Below are 20,645 nucleotides of genomic sequence, written 5' to 3' on the forward strand. Positions count from 1 at the left end.
ATAAACAAGTGTTACTATAACTAATGCCACATCTAATACACCAAGACATACAACACTAAGAGAGGACATGAATCGTACTTACTAAAAAGTTAACAAAGTGGCCCAATGCACTAAAGAGTAGCAAAACCCTAAAGAGTAGCAAACCCTAAACCATAATCCACAACATACAACACTAAATGAGGACATCAATCGTACACTATACCATAGTAAACACGCATTTGAGTCAATTACTCATTGGATAAAAGGCATTTCACAAATGACATGAAGCAAACCATTAATGACATATTCCATAAAAAAACCACCACTAAAACAAGATCCCAATGGATGAAAGGGAAGAGAGGAAGGAGTAGTACCTTAGGAAACCGTTATAAGCCTCGATCCGACACCTCTATGCCCGGTTTTAGGATTTAGGGTTCGTGGGAAGAGAGAGGAAGAGAAAAAAGGGGATGGGCACAAAGAAAGAATGAAGAGAGGAAGAAGAAGGGGCCTTGGCTCGGGCTGGTTAGCCAGAGCTCGGCGTCGAGTCGTGTGACGCCGAGCTATGAAGCTAGGCGATAAAGGGCAAAACGCCGAGGTATGTGAGCCGCCGTGCGAATTGGGCCGTGTTGTGTACAACCGCAGACCTCGGCGCTAGGTCATTTAACGCCGAGGTATGTGGCTCGGCGCTATGTAATTTAACGCCGTAGTCCGGCCACGTGTTTTCGACGACCATGGTCGTCGATGACGTGGCACCACGTCGGCGTTGTCTGACACAACGCCGAGCCACATACCACGGCGTACTGTACCATAACGCCGAAAAACGGTCTATTTTTAGAAATTGTTTCGTAAGGGGTCTAATTGTAAAAATTGTTTCAAAAAAAAGCCAAATTACAAAAATTTCAGCAGACTTGAAATACTTCGTATGTACCCATAGGTCATAGGAGTTTTGTCATTGCTTGAGTGGGTAAAAAATGTATTCCGCTACAAAGTTTTGACTATGGTTACTATTCGAATGTGATATATCACGCCAGTTTGACTATGATTACTATTATTTGAATATCACGCCCTCAGTTATGAGCGAGCACACACGTTCTATGGCTTCTAGCTCGTAGTAGTGTATGCAATGAAAGAACATGTGGAAGATCCAGCTCCAACCTGCTTGCTCAATTGATTACAATCATTCAACCGTGCATGCTATACGATATAAGAAAACCTTTACTTATTGTACAAATGCCTCTACGCCAAACTCAACTTTTACCCCTTGCTAAAGCCATGTTGCATGGTCCTTGTACTTATTTTTGGATAAGACCTATTGAGTATCTTCTTGTACTCAAGGTGCTATTCTGAGTTGTTTTGCAGGTCAGAACGCTCCGTCTATGGCTACTTCTATACCCTCGATGTCTCGACAGACTAGGAGTATTATATAGACATCATGTTAATTGTAGGATCTTGAGTATGCCATGGCTTATGGGCGGTCTATGAACTATGATCAGTTTTATATAAACTTCTGTTGTAGCTTGATGTTGGGTGATATGAACTCATGTTATGTTAAATGATGTGTTCTTGAACTTACATAGTAGGACTTAAACTTATGTTTCTATAAGAAGTGAACTATTTGTGCACCTGTGTAAAACATGAACCTAGATGAAGGCTTGCTAGATGGTTAGTATGGACTGTGCTACTAGGTGATGACTTGGTTAACTAGATATTCTCTAAAAAATCTCCTGTGTTGAAAAAATAGAAGATATGACATATAGCTGTGCCGTGAGGTGAGCAAAACGCCACGCCGGAAAGGCGTCGGCAGCGTTGGTCGTCGACTGCATCGGAATGATGGCCGGGCGGCAGCGGCAGCGGCTGCATCTGCTCTCGTCTCGTCCAGGACAAAGCACGGCAGCACGTCTGTCTGTCGTCTCACGGACTCCGCGGGAACTATTTTTATAGTTTTCCGTACTCCGTACATATATTACTAGCTTAGCACAAGATTGCACGGACACGATCGTTCATGAGTACATGTGTTCAAATATTCGTTGTGATGACAGATAATAAACTTTAACAGACGTAACTAAACGGGGCCTAAATCATCGATTAAATCAGTTCAAAACTACCATCAAACCAATCAACAGATATTCAATTGGCCTTTACTAGAATTTTTTCTGCATTCCACTGCTCCTTGAAATTACCATTCCGGCCTTCTGAGAAAGGTTTCGAATTTGCAAAAGATTGAGGCCCCGTTCGGTTAGAGAAACCCAGGAAAGAGTCGTTCCTGCTAATAAAATCTTATATAAAATTAAATAGTAATTCTGGACCAGAATTGTTACGGAATTGTTACTGGGAGTTTTTCTTGCTGGCCTTGTTCGATTAGTTTGAATTTCCCCAGGAATCATTCCAGATGAGAAAAGCTTATATAAATTAGAGAAGAAACAATCCGGCTAGGAATCGCTCCAGGAAGCAAATCCGTGATAACCGAACGAGCCCTAAACGAACATGGCCTAAGTGAACTCTCAAACCCTTAACCTCATTTTCCTTTTCCTTCTCCTTCTCCTTTCTTCCTTCTATTACAAAATTGTCACTAGAACCATTTTTACCAAATGTTTCTAAAACGGCTTTAACTCACAACAAAAAGTTGCTCTACACGAGGAGCCAGATTCCTACAAACGGAGCCAAAGAGGGGAGACTACGGCTCAAAACAAAGTTTGGTAACTTGAGAAAAGAATACCTAAAACATATCCAACAGCCTATCTTTAATGGCCCATCCTAAATTCATCCAGCATTTAAATAAAATCTATTAGTAGTGAAAAGGATTTTGATTTTGTTAGTCTAAGGTCCAGATTCTTGTCTGGCTGCAAAGTTGCCCGGCAAGCGACAGGCAAACAGCGCCCCAGGACAGCCCGTAGTGCTCCGGTGCATCCAACAAAGCAACTCTTTGGTGGACCTTATAGATCACACATGGATATCCCCAGAGTAGATTTGCTAATAATTGATGGTATATGGTCAAAACATATAGCTTGTGGATAAATACAAACGCAAGTTCGACAGTCTGATCAACAGTAGGGGTTAACCTACTAGGCTGCTGCTACATGGCTACATCAGCAGAAGACAAACATGCCCTTGTCCGAGGAAATCAACCTTCGTGCAGAAGATGTCCCAACAATCCGCTCTAACTGCAAGTTAGCAACAAGGTCAGTTAAAACCAAGGATAACAAAGATGCTGGTGGAGATTAACTCATGGAGTGAAGGAATCCATATGAACTTCTAAAACATACTGCAGCATAAGAAATTGGATATATACAAGAGCTAACAAATAATCAGGAGAGAACTGCATGAGAAACTGTTGAGCATTAACCGAAACTAGTGCGACAGATTATCAAACAGAAGCTCAAAACCCGAAAGCTTGTGTTTTCATCTTGAATCCAGACTGTGAAATGTGATTGTGCGACTACAGAGATTAAAATAAATTTGTTCATACTGCTAACTAATAGCTCAACTGCATGATACAATGGATCACAAAGTCCATGAAACGAATGTTTCTGCAGAGCATGAAATTAATAGGGGGACAAGATTTACAGTTTCCACAATGGAACCAAACCAAGTGAAATCGTGAACTCACCTTAAGAAGGTCTAGACGAGAAAAAAGGACATTGCACTTCCGAATTTCTGATTCGCCTAGCATATTTACAAGCTGAAAGGAAGATACAAACCCAAGGGACATTAACAATCAAAACCTCTTCACAGTAAAACCATGAGACAGCAATGAATTTGCAATTTAGTCAATACCTCAGGATAAAATTCTTTTCTCCCTGGCAATGAATAAATTAGTAAATGCTTTGTTCCCCTAATCTGCACGTCAAGAAATAATGATGAATATCCTAGACACAGAAACAACAGGAAATGCTCCAGACAATTTTACCTTGTATCGGTGGTAGAAGTGAGATCTTTCACTATAAAGCAAGATCTTTTTCTTGCCCTCAAAAAACCAGAGTCTTGAACGAGATATATCCTGTTGAGATGTAGCCCTGATTTGGGAGCACATTGAGATAAATTCATAAATACCACTTGCCTTAAGACTAAGGGCAGATAACTTAAATTGAACTAATAAAATAATCTATAATGAGAAGGAAAGGTCTACTCACTCTCCAATTCGACAAAAGGACGCTTCCTTAGATTTTAAGAAATTGCTTATTCGAATATATTCAAAGTATGAACTCACGAATAGCAGCAATCCACCCTGCATTGCACTAGAAAATTAGCAAATCTTGCAAGAGATAGTCATTGTAGGAGCATGAACATTATCAATAGGAGATGCTGAGCATGAAAAACTAAGTTCCTACAAAATTTCAGAAGTATCAAACACAACTGAAATGTTCACGCGTAACAGAAGAGAGCATACCTCATCCAAGTCCTGGATCTTTGGATATACCTGTAACACATCATAAAATATAAAAATGTCAGATATATTAAATAATATATTAATACACATTTATATATGGAATAGATCATAAAAAATGGTGAAATAATAACTCCAGAATTTTCTGCAGTACGTAGCCAAGAAACTGTCATGGTGGGGCACACCTAAAGGCCAGCCCAGTCAAGTAAGCTAGATATTTGCTTAGAGATTTAGTCAAGTTGATAAGATCAGTTAACTGGTTATCAGATAAGTTTACAGACTAGACTGTCAAGGTAGATCGATTTGCTAGGATGTTTGTAGAATTTGAACTAGCCTAAGTACACTTTGAAGGATAGTACAAAGTTGCTCAGATTATTCTGTAACTAGTAAATCTTTCATTATAAGAAATGTACTATTTGAGCTAACTCCAGTACATTGGAAGATATCTTATACAAGCATAAAAGAACGAGACCTTGTTGCAGAAATAATTGAAGCGTGCATCGTCAGCTTCAGCAATAGAAGATGCATCAAATCTTTCATACACCTGTTTAGTAATTGCACATTGAGAAGGATTAAAATAGTCAAGAACTGTTTTGGTAAATAAGATATAAATTATGAATGAACTTTAGTATAACTCAGGAGGATTCTGAATCCAAGGCATTAAGACCTTTTTTTGCACAAATATATTTATGGTTAAAATTTAAGTTTTATTCACTATATATGCAACAACGTGGCAGAATCAAGATGGATAAGAGCATTCACCTGCCGCACTTCAAGTTGTATTTTGGGAAGAACGCCTGCATACTCGGTCACCATTTTAATCTAGTAGTTGTTGTAAAACTATTAATTCAACAATACATGCACTCCCTTAAAGGGCGGAAAGAAACAGCTAACTCAGTGATTTCAATTATGGCATACCTTTCCTTCATAATTTAAGCATAATCCATTAAATAAAGCATTAATCTCTGCATAACATGGAAAACAATTGAAATTTGAAATACACATAGGTATATGAACAAACAAATGGACAACTAAGCAAAAGAAGCCTGTATAGCATCATTAAATTATCATTTATCAACCAAATAACTAATCAAGGCCTCATGGTTCCTGTGCATAACTAGTTGCCTTGAGCACCAGTTTCTATGTTACTCAAAACAAGAGAGAAGGGAAGGGGGCAGGTCAAAACCACATTCCAGCTGAATCCATACCTGGTGTAAGGTACGAGCTTAACAGTATTGTCTGCCGATAGTACTGTGCATGCTGATCCAAGTACCTTGGACATCAATGTACAAGCTTATTAGTGTGGATATAGATTGAGAATACACATAAATAATTAATAATAAATTGCCATGAAAATTGACTCCATAATATAGACAGTTGATGTTACCAGAGCATTAAAAATATTCAAGGAAACAGAATTACCATGGCCTAATTCGCATCACATTGGTTCCATGTTCTTTTGTTGGCAACTGATTAAGTTGTTCAAACACAGCCTCCAGATGCTCCCAGTTCTACATCCATGCATAAACTGTCATTTCTACCAAAAGGTTTAAAACCAAATGTAAGTAGACAAATATATAAGCCTTGAAGTTTACCTGCATAGATATCACATCTGCATGATCAACCACCACTATCTGCATACAAACCATTTTAGAAATAAGTAAACAAGGAGAAAGGAGAAACAGAACTACAGAAGGAAAAAAAAATGCACTCTGTTCCATTCCTAAATACAAGTCTATGTTGAGATACAAATTTTTGAATTAGTTCTTGTTCATACAGACTAATACATTAGCGACCTGCAACATACAATATTCTGGAGTACTTTGGGCGAGAGTCTGAGAGATATAGTTTATACGTTTTTTTCATGTGAATCTTAGGTTGTCGACATATTATTTATGGTTTAACAAAAAAGACGTGTATCTAGTAATGAGGTGGCGAATAGATCAGGAAGACAGGAACTAACTTCAATTGAAGATAGGAAATCAAAATCCTTCTCCTTGCCATGTTCTCCTCCATCAATTTTCTGATAACAGAAAAGCATAAAGCATAAACAAAGTTATGAGCTGAGGTGAAAGAAATTGGTGTTTAACAATAAAAAAAAAGAAAATACAGATAAAATTTATGGCTGCTAGATAGCTAAGTTCTAATGGTGTGGCATACAGAAGATTTTTAGATGGGACAACCGCCTTAATCTCTGGTAGACTTTTTGTTTATTTGGATCCCAAAAAAATTGGTGTGACCTACCAGTCAGGCCTTTTGATTTTTTTTCACCTTTCTAGGACTAGCGTGTGAGCAATTTGGCAAACAAGGAACAAGACAGGACATTGAGAGGAAGTCTTCTATTAAGACAACAGAGTATTTTCTGCTGGATTGTCTTGTTTGCAGGGATGGAGTTTGCTACAAAAGAAGGGGAACAAGATGAAGACTGACAAGATCATAGCAGGGATGCTGAAATGGCTTGGCTTCAGACAATGTTTTATACCCCCGCTAAAGTTCAGCATATCAGATAAATCTCCAATCATGCTTGAAACGCCTAAAGCTTGATGGCGCTATTTATTGCTTTCGATAATACTGTTTCATTCATCCAATCAGACAGATATCGTAGATTGACCAATCCAACAGCTAATCTCCATGAAGGCTTTATTAATGCATTTTCCTCAACCAGCATTTTCCCGAGGATTCTGTCCTATTGAAGCTGCTACTTCTCAAAGCCATCACACTAGAAGTGTAGTGCCATTTACATTTACATGTACCCACAAGTTCTGCCATCAGCACTATGACACATCTTGCATACTTCCTCCCATTCCACTGTACATTCTACGAAGCAAGATTGCAAAACCACCCAAAAAAACCAGCTTCTTGCTAGCATACAGTTGTTCCCACCTTGATCTCCCCACAATACTACTGGCTAACCACCACCGGTGTCATATCCTATGTATTCTAGCAGTTTCCATATACTTTTCAGGAAGGAGTACATCAAATTCTAGATCAATAGGACAATAGGATACAAGGTCTGCCCAGAATAAGAGTAATGTACAACTGCAGAACATGAGTAAGTACAGGTTATGAAGTCTATGAAGAAATCTTGTTTTTGAAAAAAAAAATACTTACACGTTTCAGCGCTAAAGGAGATGCAACTATTATATCAGAAGAATAGAAGTTACTATACAGCTTAATAGATTTCCTGCAGAAACATTAGTTTGAAGTTTGAACATTAGTTATTTAGATTTTCTCAGTAACCAATATGCTAGAAAAAAAAAGTAGAGCATATATTCTCAGGAAGACTAGCTTATCTGTTTCTGAAAGTTATATTTTGGTCATAAGACTATATTCCCTTCGTTTCAAAAAAATAAGGCATGGTATGACTCATGGCAGTCTCCAAACTAAACTTTGAGCATTAATTTCTCTTATAACATATTATTGATAATGGCAATATCACGTTCATAAGAAAGAATATTCAAACATGAATCCGATGGTTTTTTTCTTAATAAATAATATCTACATATTGTTAGATTAACTGTTGCTCAAAGTTCACGAAGTTTGATCGTAGGTTGTGTGTGTAGCTGTGTACAAAGAAACAGAATATGCCACCTGCCACTCAAATGAGTATCATAGACTAACAAATTTTACTTTAAGGCGCCATACTATTATAGACTAGAACAAACGGCATCATTAAATTACAAAGAATGTGAAATAACTGCTATTCCATAGCCAATATTGATTTAAAAACACCATAACACCTGATGCATTACTTAGCAAAGACTTTTTGAATCAAATTATTTTGCAAAGTGAGTTTCACGAATGAGGACAATTGAATTTAAATGCCAAATCCTGAAAATTGAAGATCAAATTATCAAACAATTGCAAAAGATAAAGACAGACATGTGACATATGCTTGTTTTGTAGAAGGTAAAATCCAGTGAAGTCCAGACAAATAGATGAGTACTGAACATTGTAATGATGAAAATAAGATTATGACATGAGGGGATTTCCAACAAAGGACTAAAATAAAAGCTACTGATTGAAACTCGAAATGGGAACATAGTGAAATATAGAGTTATAGATCCACAACTCAATATACACTGAAATCCAAACTGTCAATTTGCAGTCATGTGATGGTAAAAGGAGGAAAGACCATTTTAACTATAGAATAATAATCTATGGAAAGTGAAGAGAAACAAGCTGCAGTCTGAAACTGAAAATTCTTATAAGCAACTTAAATACTTAATGCTCTTCCATCCCAGTAGACCAAGAAATGCAGTTACTCCTGCCCAGCTCCGAGGAAAAATGCTTTACTTCTGCTGCCTCATGCAAGATGCTGTACTACTACAGAGAGAGACAGAGAAGATGGTGTGCCAGTGTCTAGCTGCATGGGCGTGGGAGCCAAGGAGTGTCCATCCAATACCACACTAAATGTTGCATGCATGGAACGGGAGCCCAGAAGCTGCCACCCAGTATTCTGGGACTATGAGAAAAGGTAGTTGCACCTTCTATTATGGAATGGAGGGAGTAAATGTTAAGCAATTATATAGAATACTCACTTCGTTAATTTTACGCCAAAAAGAAAGTGATCATCAATATCTCCAGCAAAAAGAAGGTCAAAGTCTGCAGGTTTTGTGCTATGTTCAGGTATCCCCTCGTCGTCTGATTCACCAAACTCCTTTTTAAATTGTCCCATGGCACTATCCTAGAGAAAAGAGAAAGATATCACTTAGCACCAGAAATAAAAGCATATGAGAGCGAGCTATTGATATGGTTATATCTGTACATAATCTATCAGCTATTCTATCAGCAGAAAAAAAGGATCAAATGTATGTATAGGGATAATAGGATTTTTTTTATGAATTTACTTCACATCTTGAAGAAATCAGAACCCAAACAATTGCATATAAATATAAGAAAATCAAAAATTACCTTTTGTGGCAATGGAGAAAGCTGGATCAACCTCTTCACAATGCGTCGTGCAAAAATTTTGAGAGGTAACAAGAAAAGAACCTAAAAATATATTTAGACAAGAAAACAGGATTAATATGAATGTATCTTCAAGACTGGGTTTATGGTACAGACCCCACCAAAGTACCAAACCGATTGCATGCCAGATCCATCAAAGTACCAAACCGATAGCACGCCAAATAAGTTTACTTGTTGATATTTTGGACATTGACATGGTCCGCAAAACACAAGTTTGACTACTAATAGCTGTTGTGATATATTTATAAAGTATAGCAAATGCATTCTTTTATGAAACTTTGAGACAAATCCACCTGTATCAATTTTCAGACCATCCCAACTACACAATTTAAAATGGTTGACTGCATATCCAAAACAATATTTATTTTGTACTGGAAGTACAATTACACTAACATAATTATTTATGGATAATAAATTTCTATAATGTGCAGTGTCCAATTAGATATTATTTGCTTAGATGTGCTCAAAGTCATCCAAGGCCTTGAGACCGCACAGCAGCTGGACACCATGAGGCGCATGATCTAATGACCTTAAGTCAAGTCAACTGGCAACCTATCCCTAATAATTAAAATATTATTGATTGGTTATGTATTTACCACTATTGCTTGGAGTTTAGGACAATATTATTTGTTTAGACCAGGACATCCTCTATTAAAAAAAACTGCAGAGCTTCCTTGGTGTGGGCAAAATCCCCAAAGGGCACAGTTATTGGGATTGGACTGGACAACATAATGTATGGACCCTTGACTGGTCTAAACGGTTGGACAACTGGCTCGAAACAGCCTACATATAGAGTTTCATACCAAAGTCATCAAAGAACCATGGCACAGTAGTGGACAGACTACCATGCCATTCAAGACTGAGGTTTGGGTTTGAACACATTTCCAAGCATTTTTCGTTGCAATATTCCAGCAGACTTCCACAAACCGCGCCCACACGGCAATAAGTTGTTGGTGGAACAGAAATACTATTTGAGACATCAGGGAATCAACGTAAAGGTCACATGAATCTTAAGAAGCATGACATGCCATGGTTTATAATTACACAGAAGGATAATGTAGCCGAGCTCTACAGATCACATATAAAACATAGTTCCTCACAAATTGCGAGCAAACGTGCAGGAATCAACTGTCATGACAGTGTTCTTATAACCCTATACACCTCGCATAATTATGTCTTTTTCTTCTTGCTAACACACATCACAAAGAAAATATTGCAAAACAAATGCAGGATAGCACACTAAAATACAGCTAAAAATATCTGGTAGTGTAATCTCAGTTGATGTATCCACGACAACAGAACAGGTGCTCAATGTCAATATTCTTGATGTGCTATACCTTTGGGCGCGTAAAACCCTGATCAAGGTATGTCTTATCATCCGAAATATCTCTGTCAGCGTCATTCCTAAGCTTCGCGTCATTTCTAATTACAACATCTCGCGTCCTATGAACATGATTCAACTGCAGAAGTAGTGCGCTTTGCAGATTAGCCAGCACCATCAAGAGGTTCAAGAATAATAACATGACCAAAAAGAGATAGTAAAACTTACAGCATGCATAAGATATGCGTCCATGGTACTGGAATCAGGACCGTTACTTTTCAGATAAAATGGCTTCTTATTGCAATGCATTATGTCACGATAACTGTTACCTACAGCAATACATGAAGAATAAAATTATATCTAACATTAAGGAAAATAGAAAGCATACCATATATCATACTGTGAACAAATTTAACAAGAAACAGCCCTAATTTGGCCGTTTAGTTACTGCATCACAGAAAGTAGGGTTTGGAATTGACTGGTGGAGCTAAATGTAGTTAATAAGCCCTGCTTCCTAAGCATTTCTTAGATAACTGTGCTAGTTAATTTCTGTCATTAAAGACCTTGGGTAGCCCAAGAGTTGTGCGGGTACCCAGGCAGCTATTCTGTCTAGTTAAAGCTCTAGTGAGCTGTTTGTAATCAATGCAATATCTGTCTTTCTCTATATATATGAAGGAGACGCCTGGGGTTAGTTGCCTAAAGGCTAATCAAAAATCTGTGTTACCTCTATTATTTGGTACCAGAGCTAGGTTAGACACCAGAGAGCCACGAGGCCAACTCCTCACCTCCTCCACCCAAGTCGACCTCTGCTGAGCGCGTTGCCAGGCTCAAGGCCGCGCGCTTGAAGGCTGCAGAGGAAGCAGCAGCGCTGGCAGTCCAGGCAGCACAGCAGGCGGCGGCTGCTGCAGAGGCGGCAGCAAGGACGGCGCAGGAGCTGCGGGCCGAAATTGCTGCTGAGAAGGGAGAAGAAGAGGAGGAAGAGGAAGAGGAAGAGGAAGAGGAAGAGGAAGAGGAGGACTTGAGGAGCCAGAGGACTCCATCGCGGGACAGGCGCCGTTCGCAGTCACCACTGCGTAACAGAAGGCGTCGTGGCGGCGGCCGCTATGAATCACCGCAAGGCAGGGTGGTTTACCGTGACTCCGGCAGCGGCACATCATGGCCAATGCTGGACAAGACAAATTACTATGAGTGGAGCCAGACGATGAAGCTCAGGATGCAGGCGCGCGATCTCTGGGAAGCTGTCGAAGGAGGCCCAGTGCAGTACCGCGACGACAGGCGAGCCTTGGAGGTGATTGTCGCGTCTGTGCCCAAGGAGTTGGGGCTCCCGCTCCTTGACAAGGCGACAGCAAAGGAGGCATGGGATGCCATCGCTGCGACTCGAATCGGTGTGGACAGGGTCCGCCGAGCGACGTTGCAGCGGCTGCGTCGGGAGTGGGAGAACATGGATGTCAAGCCTGGCGAGCCGGTGGAGGATTTTGCCCTGCGGCTGTCAACTCTGCACCAGCAGCTTGTTCTTCATGGTGACAGGGACATCGACGAGAAGCGTGTTGTGGAGAAGTTTCTGCGCATAGTGCCTGCCAAGTACGCGCAGATTGTCGTCGCCATCGAGCAGTTCCTCGATTTCGAGGCGCTCTCGCTTGAGGAGGTGACAGGAAGGCTCAAGGCGGTGGATGAACGTGAAGCGCAAGCTGTGACAGAGCCGGTGTCCATTAACGGCAAGCTGCTGTACACCGAGGAGCAGTGGCGTGCGCGTTTGAAGAAGGAGAAGCAAGGCGCAGAAGAAGCTGGCGGTTCTGGTTTCAAGAACCAGCATGGCGGTGGCGGCGGACGCGGCCGTGGTGGTGGACGCGGACGAGGCAGAGGTGCTGGCCGTGGTGGCGGACGTGGAGAAGGCAAAGGCGCTGGTCGTGTTGGCCTCAACACCTGCCTCAACTGCAACCAGGAAGGCCACTGGGCACGTGAGTGTCCCCAGCCGCGCCGTGAAGATGCAGAGCGCGGCGGTGGAGGGGGAAACCGTGCTGGCCGCGGTGTTGGCAACCGTGGTGGAGGTCGTGGCGGCGGAAATCAGGCTGGGCAGCGTGGTGGGAACCAAGGAAGGCATGAGGCGCGTGCCCAGTACGCTGAGTGCGATGAAGATGGTGCTCTGTTTCTGGCACATGGTTTCATCAGCCTGGAACAGAGCACGCCGGCGCACAGCTACACGGCGCAGCACGTCGAGTTCTCTGAGCCACGCGCTCGCGCCTACCTCGGCGTGGACGAAGAAGAGGTGGACAGCGGCTGGTACCTGGACTCCGGCGCGACGCATCACATGACCGGGCGCCAAGAGCTCTTTGCTGATCTGAACACTGACGTTCGAGGAACGGTCCGGTTCGGGGATGCGTCGAAGGTTGAGATCAAGGGCGTCGGGTCTATTGTTTTCCAAGCTAAGACCGGTGAGCAGAGGGTTCTTCATGGCGTCTATTTCATTCCGGCGCTGAAGAACTCTATCATAAGTCTGGGACAGCTTGATGAAGGAGGGTCCAAGGTTGAGATTGATGATGGCGTGCTTCGCATTTGGGACAAGAGTCGCCATCTGCTCGCCAAGGTACGCAGAGGGAAGAATAGGTTGTATATTCTGCATCTTGAGGTTGCACAACCTGTCTGTCTCGCGGCACGCAAGGATGAAGAGGCGTGGCAGTGGCATGAGCGTTTCGGCCATCTGCACTTCGATGCACTCCAGCGACTCAGCAAGGAGGAGATGGCGCGCGGGATGCCGGTGGTCGACCATGTTGAGCAGGTGTGTGACACCTGCGTTACCACCAAGCAGAGGCGGCGTTCCTTTTCGGCTGCAGCAGCATACCGTGCCCAGAATCAGCTTGAGCTGGTGCATGGTGACCTGTGCGGTCCGGTCACGCCAGCGACACCGGCGGGCAACCGCTATATCTTGCTGCTTGTCGATGACGCCACCCGCTTTATGTGGGCTGTGCTGCTGCCATCCAAGGACGCAGCAGCAGAAGCAATCAAGAAGGTTAAGGTGGCAGCAGAGGTGGAAAGCGGGCGCAAGTTGAAGGTCCTGCGCACCGACAATGGCGGCGAATTCACCGTCGCAGAGTTTACTGCATACTGCGCTGATGAAGGTATTAAACGGCATTTCAGTGCCCCTTATTCACCGCAACAGAACGGTGTTGTTGAGCGCAGGAACCAAACAGTGGTGGCCATGGCACGAGCTCTGCTCAAGCAACGCCAGATACCCTCTCGGTTTTGGGGGGAGGCTGTGATGACGGCTGTACACATCCTGAATCGATCCCCGACGAAGGCGCTGAAGAATGTCACTCCTTATGAAGCGTGGCACGGTCGGGCACCAACAGTCGGCCACCTCAAGGTCTTTGGCTGTGTGGCTTATACCCGGCGGCTTACTCAGCTTCGCAAGCTCGATGACCGCGGAGAGGCTGGCGTGTTTATCGGCTATGCGGAAGGGGCCAAGGCATACCGTATCTATGATCCAGTGTCCCAGCGCGTGCGTGTCAGCCGTGATGTGGTGTTCGACGAAGGCCGAGGCTGGGACTGGGCATCACCAGCAGTAGGCACACCAGAAGCAGCGGGCAGTGAGTTTTCTGTTGAATTCCCATGGGCGGAGGAACTCCCTGAAGCAGGAAGTTCAGCGTCGCCTTCACTATCTCCTCCGCCACATCCTGCATCGCCTGGTTTCTCTCCGGTGGATGCAGGAGAGCCTACAGCAGAAGCAGAGGAGCCCGCAGCGGAGGCAGAGGCGCCTGCGTCACCCAGAACACCTACACCAGCTCCAGCAAGTCCTCAGGTTGAGCATGTGACTCCCCTGGAAGATGATGATGAAAGGGTGGATGCCTACCATGACGATGAAGAACTCCGCTATCGGAAGATTCATGACATTATTGGTGATCAGCCAACCCCTCCGCCAGCGCAGCGGCTGTTTGCAGAACTGAATCTCACCCATTCTGGTGAGCCTACAAGCTATGAAGAAGCCAAAGATGATCCAGATTGGCAAGCAGCGATGAAGGAGGAGCTGAGATCAGTAGAGCGGAATGGGACTTGGGAACTTGTTTCTCCCCATCCTGGTCACCGTCCCATTTCACTAAAATGGGTGTTTAAGCTGAAGAAGGATGAACATGGAGCTGTAATTAGGCACAAGGCAAGACTTGTGGCCCATGGTTTTGTGCAGCAGGAAGGAGTTGACTATGAAGATGCTTTTGCACCGGTTGCAAGGATGGAATCAGTGCGTGTTTTGCTTGCCTTAGCAGCACAAGAGGGATGGGCAGTACAACACATGGATGTGAAGTCTGCATTTTTGAATGGAGAACTCCAGGAGGAGGTTTATGTTACACAGCCTCCAGGTTTTGCTGTAACAGGAGAAGAGAAGAAAGTGTACAGGCTGCACAAGGCCCTGTATGGCCTGAGACAGGCTCCTCGGACATGGAATGCCAAGCTTGACTTCACTCTCAAGCAGATGGGTTTTGAGCAGAATGTGTATGAAGCTGCTATGTACAGAAAGGGATCAGGTGACTCCTTACTGGTAATTGGAGTCTATGTTGATGATTTGATCATCACAGGAGCCAATCAGCAGAAGATTGAAGCTTTCAAGGCAAAGATGAAGCAAACCTTTGAAATGAGTGATTTGGGTCTTCTGTCCTTCTATCTGGGAGTTGAGGTGAGACAATCAGAAGGGAACATCACTCTGAAGCAAACCCATTATGCTAAGAAGATACTTGAGCTTGGTGGTATGGCAGGTTGTAATCCAGCCACCACACCCATGGAAGAAAGGCTGAAATTGAGCAAGGAAAGCACAGCAAAAGAAGTAAATCCAACTCAGTACAGAAGACTGGTTGGCAGTTTGAGATACCTAGTGCACACCAGACCAGATTTGGCTTTTGCTGTAGGGTATGTTAGCAGATTTCTGGAGAAGCCAACAACTGAACATCTTCAGGCTGTGAAGAGGATCTTGAGATACCTGGCTGGTACTCTAGATCATGGGCTTTGCTACGCCAGATCAACAGGCAAAGCAAGGTTTGTGGGTTACAGTGATTCAGATTTGGCTGGAGATGTTGATTCAAGCAAAAGCACAACTGGATGTTTGTTCTTCCTTGGAACCAGCCTGGTCAGCTGGCAGTCTGTCAAACAGAGAGTTGTTGCTCTGTCTAGCTGTGAGGCTGAATATGTGGCGATGACAACAGCTGCAACCCAAGCTTTGTGGTTGTCAAGACTGTTTGCAGATTTGTTGGGAAGAAAAGTTGAAGTGGTGGAACTCAGAGTAGACAATAAGTCTGCTCTGGCTTTGGCAAAGAATCCTGTTTTCCATGACAGGAGCAAGCATATTAGAATCAAGCATCATTTCATCAGAGATTGTGTGGTAGATGGTAGCATCAAGACAGAGTTCATTCCCACTACAGATCAGCTCGCTGATATACTGACTAAAGCTTTGGGCAAAACCAAGCTGGAAGAGATGAGGAGCAGGATTGGGATCAAGGAGATCAAGATTAATTGAAGCAGGCCTTAGGGGGAGAAATGTAGTTAATAAGCCCTGCTTCCTAAGCATTTCTTAGATAACTGTGCTAGTTAATTTCTGTCATTAAAGACCTTGGGTAGCCCAAGAGTTGTGCGGGTACCCAGGCAGCTATTCTGTCTAGTTAAAGCTCTAGTGAGCTGTTTGTAATCAATGCAATATCTGTCTTTCTCTATATATATGAAGGAGACGCCTGGGGTTAGTTGCCTAAAGGCTAATCAAAAATCTGTGTTACCTCTATCACTAAAATTGTATCAGTAACCCATCTTTTCCGCAATATGATTAGACCAAGGATTGAATAGGAATACACCATGAATAGACTTCACTCTTTGGGATTTAGAACAACTAAAAGTGCTATCTCGTTCCATATACAAAAAGTAACACAGATGGCCAAATGTAAGATCAACACTTAAGTAACAGTGGTAAAAAAAAGTCACCAGGCAACAGCTGGTTCATTCAAGATTGTAGAAAAAACTCCTGGTTTTGTAAAATCTGATAACTTATCCTGGTTTTGTAAAATCTGATAACTTATCACCTGTCTTAGATATTCTTTTTTGAAACCCAGACAGCCATTGTAGGGAGGGGATAGAGCCCATCTTCTGAGTTCTGGAGTTTATTTCTCCTTGTTGCTGTTTGTCTGCCCAGGAGGGCTTGTTTCCCTTGTACATAAAATTCTATTTACCTCTCTTAATTGAAAGGCAGAAATCCTGCTGTTACGTTCAAAAAAAAAAGATATTCTTTTTTGAAACCTATATTTGCTCTAGCTAAGATAATCTCTTATTAAGCAAATATAAATGCAGAAATAGCGAAGGTAAAGTGCTTTAAAGTCACCAATGTGAGCTGCCACAAGGACCTGTTTGGGAGAGCTCCAGCTCCAATAATCTGTGGTACTGTGTCAAGGGCGTAGACTGAGGGTGTGTGTGCCAGTGAACCTTACTGTTCTCATTTTAGACTAAGATGTAGGCTTTCGAGCTCTCTGATCTCCCAGAGAGTCCCCAAGTATCAGGAAAGAAAAGAACCATTACCTTCCCAGCTACAATCAAGACAGAGAGATGTTGTTTCTCACAAATAAATAAAACTTAGGCACACAATTATTACTCTAATATTGCTGAGCTCTACCACAGAAACTGATAACTGAAACCTTTATTCACTCTAGGCCAAGATAGCTGTCATAGTGATAGTGTTATTAAATACTCCCTCCATTTCAAATTGTAGGTCGTTATGGCTTTTCTAGATACATAGCTTTTGCTAGCACCTAGATATACATAATAAAAGTTATGTATCTAGAAAAGCCAGAACAGCTTATAATTTGGAACGTTGCACGCAACAAATAACCCAGAAATAGTTAAAGCAAACAGGTTTAGAGCCACCGAAACTCAGCAACCATAAAGCCTATTCATGAGACCTCCAGCTCCACCTATTTCACAAATTCATGAAGGTGGAGCTGGAGCCTGGAAGAAGAGTGAGGGTTGGTGTCCAGTAAGCTATAATGGTTCTCATTGAAGACTGGAAACAGAAGGTTAAAAATTCATTTTTAACCGACAACTCTGTATTTTGGGATACTATAGGAATGGAGCACTCCCAAACAGGCCCTAGTGTAAAACAAGAAAGAATCATGACCTTCACAGCTGTGATTAAGGCAGACAAGGAAGAGATGCTGTTTATTGCAATAAAGAGAACTTACAAAGAGAGAAGAAGCTCATTCGAGAATTCAAATGATCAGACAGAGTACGTTGCCAATGGTCTCTCAACTTTCCTTTGACATCACGAAGATGATCATCACAAGCTTCCTAAAATAACAAAGCATCAAGGTTCTCCTTAAGATTAATCATCCCAAAACTGCCATGCACAATTAGTAAGATAACCAAATCAAAAAGCTAGTGACTAATTTGACATTTAGTTTAGTCAATCAACAAGACAGACAAACAAAAATGAACAAGAGCAATATTTTAGAGGGTATTGTGCTTAACAAAATTTGCCAAACTTCATAATATGTTCACCATACGAATATTAAGAAATCACATAAACAAGTATTTCTTGTGACACAGACAATTAGCAATGCTCCCCACCCCAATCATTTATTTCCAGTTCCCCAACTCGAACTTGTAAGGTGAGGGATGGACAGTTGAGAAAGTTTATAAAGTACATAGAATGCAAATGCATTTATTTTCTAAATAACTCATCACACGTTTATAAAAAAATTAGTAGGTACCAAAACACGCTTAAGGTAATAAATAATTTAAACTAAGAGTAGTAGTAGATTTTTGAAAGGTCAGCTACAAATTAACATACATTCAGTGACCAGATTTCAGGGCTGAAAAGATCAAGTTCCCCTGCAATTACGTATGGTGTGTGTGATTCAATTTAGCCTTCAAACACGGAAACCCAATGAAAGAGGTATACAGTTCGACAATGACCTGATCGCCACTATAATGGGCACTGCCATTATGCATAGTTATTTTTCTCATCACCATTAGGAATAGTTATTATTCCAGGGTTAGCATCGGAACTTGAAACATATTATAGCACATCTAGAGACTGGAGAGTACACCCTATCATCTAACAATATTCAGATGACTAGCATATAAATTTGAAAATACATACACAAGGACTAACCCAAGACCAAAACTCTACCTGCACTTTTTCACCTGTTCCAACCCACTTGGACCTTGGAATGTCCACAGCAGGCATTTCCCACTTGAATTTATAGTTCTTCTTCATCAACACCTTGACTTCTTCATTTGTTATGATGTTGCTTACATGACGATGAAATGAACTGCAAAACAGATAGATGGAGATGGTGTTGAAAAAGGAATGACAATGCACACAAGAACAGGAACTGACCAATATATAGAAAGGATAAGCATCTTTTGTCACTTCTGCTTACTGATAACCATGGATGGAATTTCAAAGAAAAATTGCCAGCTCAACTGTATCCCCACAATAAAAGTCATGAGGGCTAATCTCCTCAGATCGGTCTAAAAAGATAACTACTAACATAAAAATGGCTGTAGATGAAGTATTTTAAAAAGGATTGATTTGCTTATCGAAGGCAATACAAAATTGTATACTACAAAAACAAATAAAGTAAATGGGTTACCTAAAGTTAACATTCTGAAAATGCAAACATGGAACCATAATACTCCATAAAGGTGACAGATAATGAACAGATCATATATGCAGCACTAACCATGAAGTCTCTGTTTCGTCAAAACAATCATTTCCATTGTTTATTGTATCACCTGGCGCATCACCACTAGGAGCGTCATACTCATCTTCTATGTCATCTTCATCACTCTGCGCTGTGCCTTGAAAGCTCCCATTGGCTTTTTTATCACGTTGAACAGTCCCCGCTGCTCCGGATTCAGTATCTACAATTTCTGCAGCACACAATGCTTAAATTCAGTAAGAAAGAACGTGAGCACTATTTTGTCGCCAGAAGCAAAAAAAAGTGAGGGAAAGTGGAGGAAGGCCCATGGTGCGATTGCACGTCAGTACGTCACTATGCACAGAAATTTGAGTTTAACTCTGTCGTGAGTTGAGTAACACCACAATAAAACTCTCTGGTGGGACAAGCTAGCAACTTAAGCTTCTTACTACTGCAGATGCAGAGCACTGGAGAATGGCGATGCAGAGATAAACAATAATGAGTGCCACAAGGAGGAAAGTCAATAGCCTAATAAGAAGTCATTGGACCTAATAAAGAACCCAACGCAAGAAGAAGAAGAAGAAGAAGAAGAAGAGGATGAGACCGTCATCGTGCTCCAACAGCTGGGGATTCTCCTCCCGTGACTCAGCTCCCTGCATCGCGGACCTTGGCTTCTTTGGCCGGTTCTTCAGTCCTGTGACAACAGCAACAGCAACACGAGCAGGGAAAAGCACGTTAGGGCACAGCTGCAGCTCGAACGGAGGGGAGGAGGTGGCGCCGAATCGGTTTGGGCAGGGGCTTGGTACCTCGAGCGGCGGCGGAAGGCATGGGCTTGCGCTTCCCCATCTCCCGTGGGGATAGCAGCGGAGCAGGGGCGGCCTGAGGGAGGACGAGGAACGGGAGGCTGGGCGGGCGGCGCACGGCGGAGACGGAGAGGATTTGGCGAGCAGCGCAGGTGTAGGCACAGGACTACAGGAGGAGCAGCGCACGGCGGGCGGCGGGCGGCGGCGGCGGAGACAGGAGAGGGCAGGTCTAGGATTTGGGAGCGCGGGAGGGGAGAGTGCGGTGCGGGCGTGCAGCTTGGGCTGTGGGCCGTGGGCTTCTGGGCCCAACGTGAAGTTGGCGAGGGTGCCGCCTCCTGCCGATGCGATTGTTGCCGCTGACGTGGCTCCGTCCCCGCCGGCGTCCGCGTCGGTCCGCCGCCGACTCAGGCCTTGTTTAGACACAAAATTTTATTTTTGGGGTTTTTAACACCGTAGCATTTTTATTTTTATTTGACAAATATTGTTCAATCATGGAGTAACTAGGCTTAAAAAGATTCGTCTCG

General features: G+C 42.7%; 1 protein-coding gene across 1 annotated transcript; it reads right to left on the bottom strand.

Moving 5' to 3' along the window:
• Positions 2,886-20,559, bottom strand: LOC8074871 (U3 small nucleolar RNA-associated protein 25). The gene is made up of 23 exons (XM_002442744.2): positions 20,125-20,559; positions 19,923-20,012; positions 19,361-19,550; positions 18,805-18,946; positions 17,855-17,960; positions 10,884-10,984; positions 10,672-10,794; positions 9,278-9,358; positions 8,905-9,050; positions 7,475-7,547; positions 6,327-6,386; positions 5,959-5,997; positions 5,786-5,874; positions 5,572-5,636; positions 5,282-5,328; positions 5,126-5,185; positions 4,836-4,907; positions 4,367-4,396; positions 4,110-4,204; positions 3,887-3,992; positions 3,754-3,816; positions 3,587-3,658; positions 2,886-3,140 (listed from the first exon to the last, which is right to left on the bottom strand). The coding sequence occupies exons 1-23, from the start codon at positions 20,162-20,164 to the stop codon at positions 3,066-3,068; spliced, it is 1,965 nt and encodes a 654-aa protein (XP_002442789.2). The 5' UTR covers positions 20,165-20,559; the 3' UTR covers positions 2,886-3,065.

This window comes from Sorghum bicolor, chromosome 8, assembly GCF_000003195.3.
Source record: "Sorghum bicolor cultivar BTx623 chromosome 8, Sorghum_bicolor_NCBIv3, whole genome shotgun sequence".
Lineage (NCBI taxonomy): Eukaryota > Viridiplantae > Streptophyta > Magnoliopsida > Poales > Poaceae > Sorghum > Sorghum bicolor.

Bases quoted from the DNA above. Each gene is read 5' to 3' on its own strand.
- LOC8074871 (XM_002442744.2), bottom strand. From the start codon at position 20,164: ATGGGGAAGCGCAAGCCCATGCCTTCCGCCGCCGCTCGAG. The intron at 10,985-17,854 runs GTAAGTTCTCTT...GTATTGCTGTAG, and splicing joins AATGAGCTTCTTCTCTCTTT to GTAACAGTTATCGTGACATA. The intron at 4,397-4,835 runs GTCTCGTTCTTT...GATGTGTTACAG, and splicing joins TCAATTATTTCTGCAACAAG to GTATATCCAAAGATCCAGGA.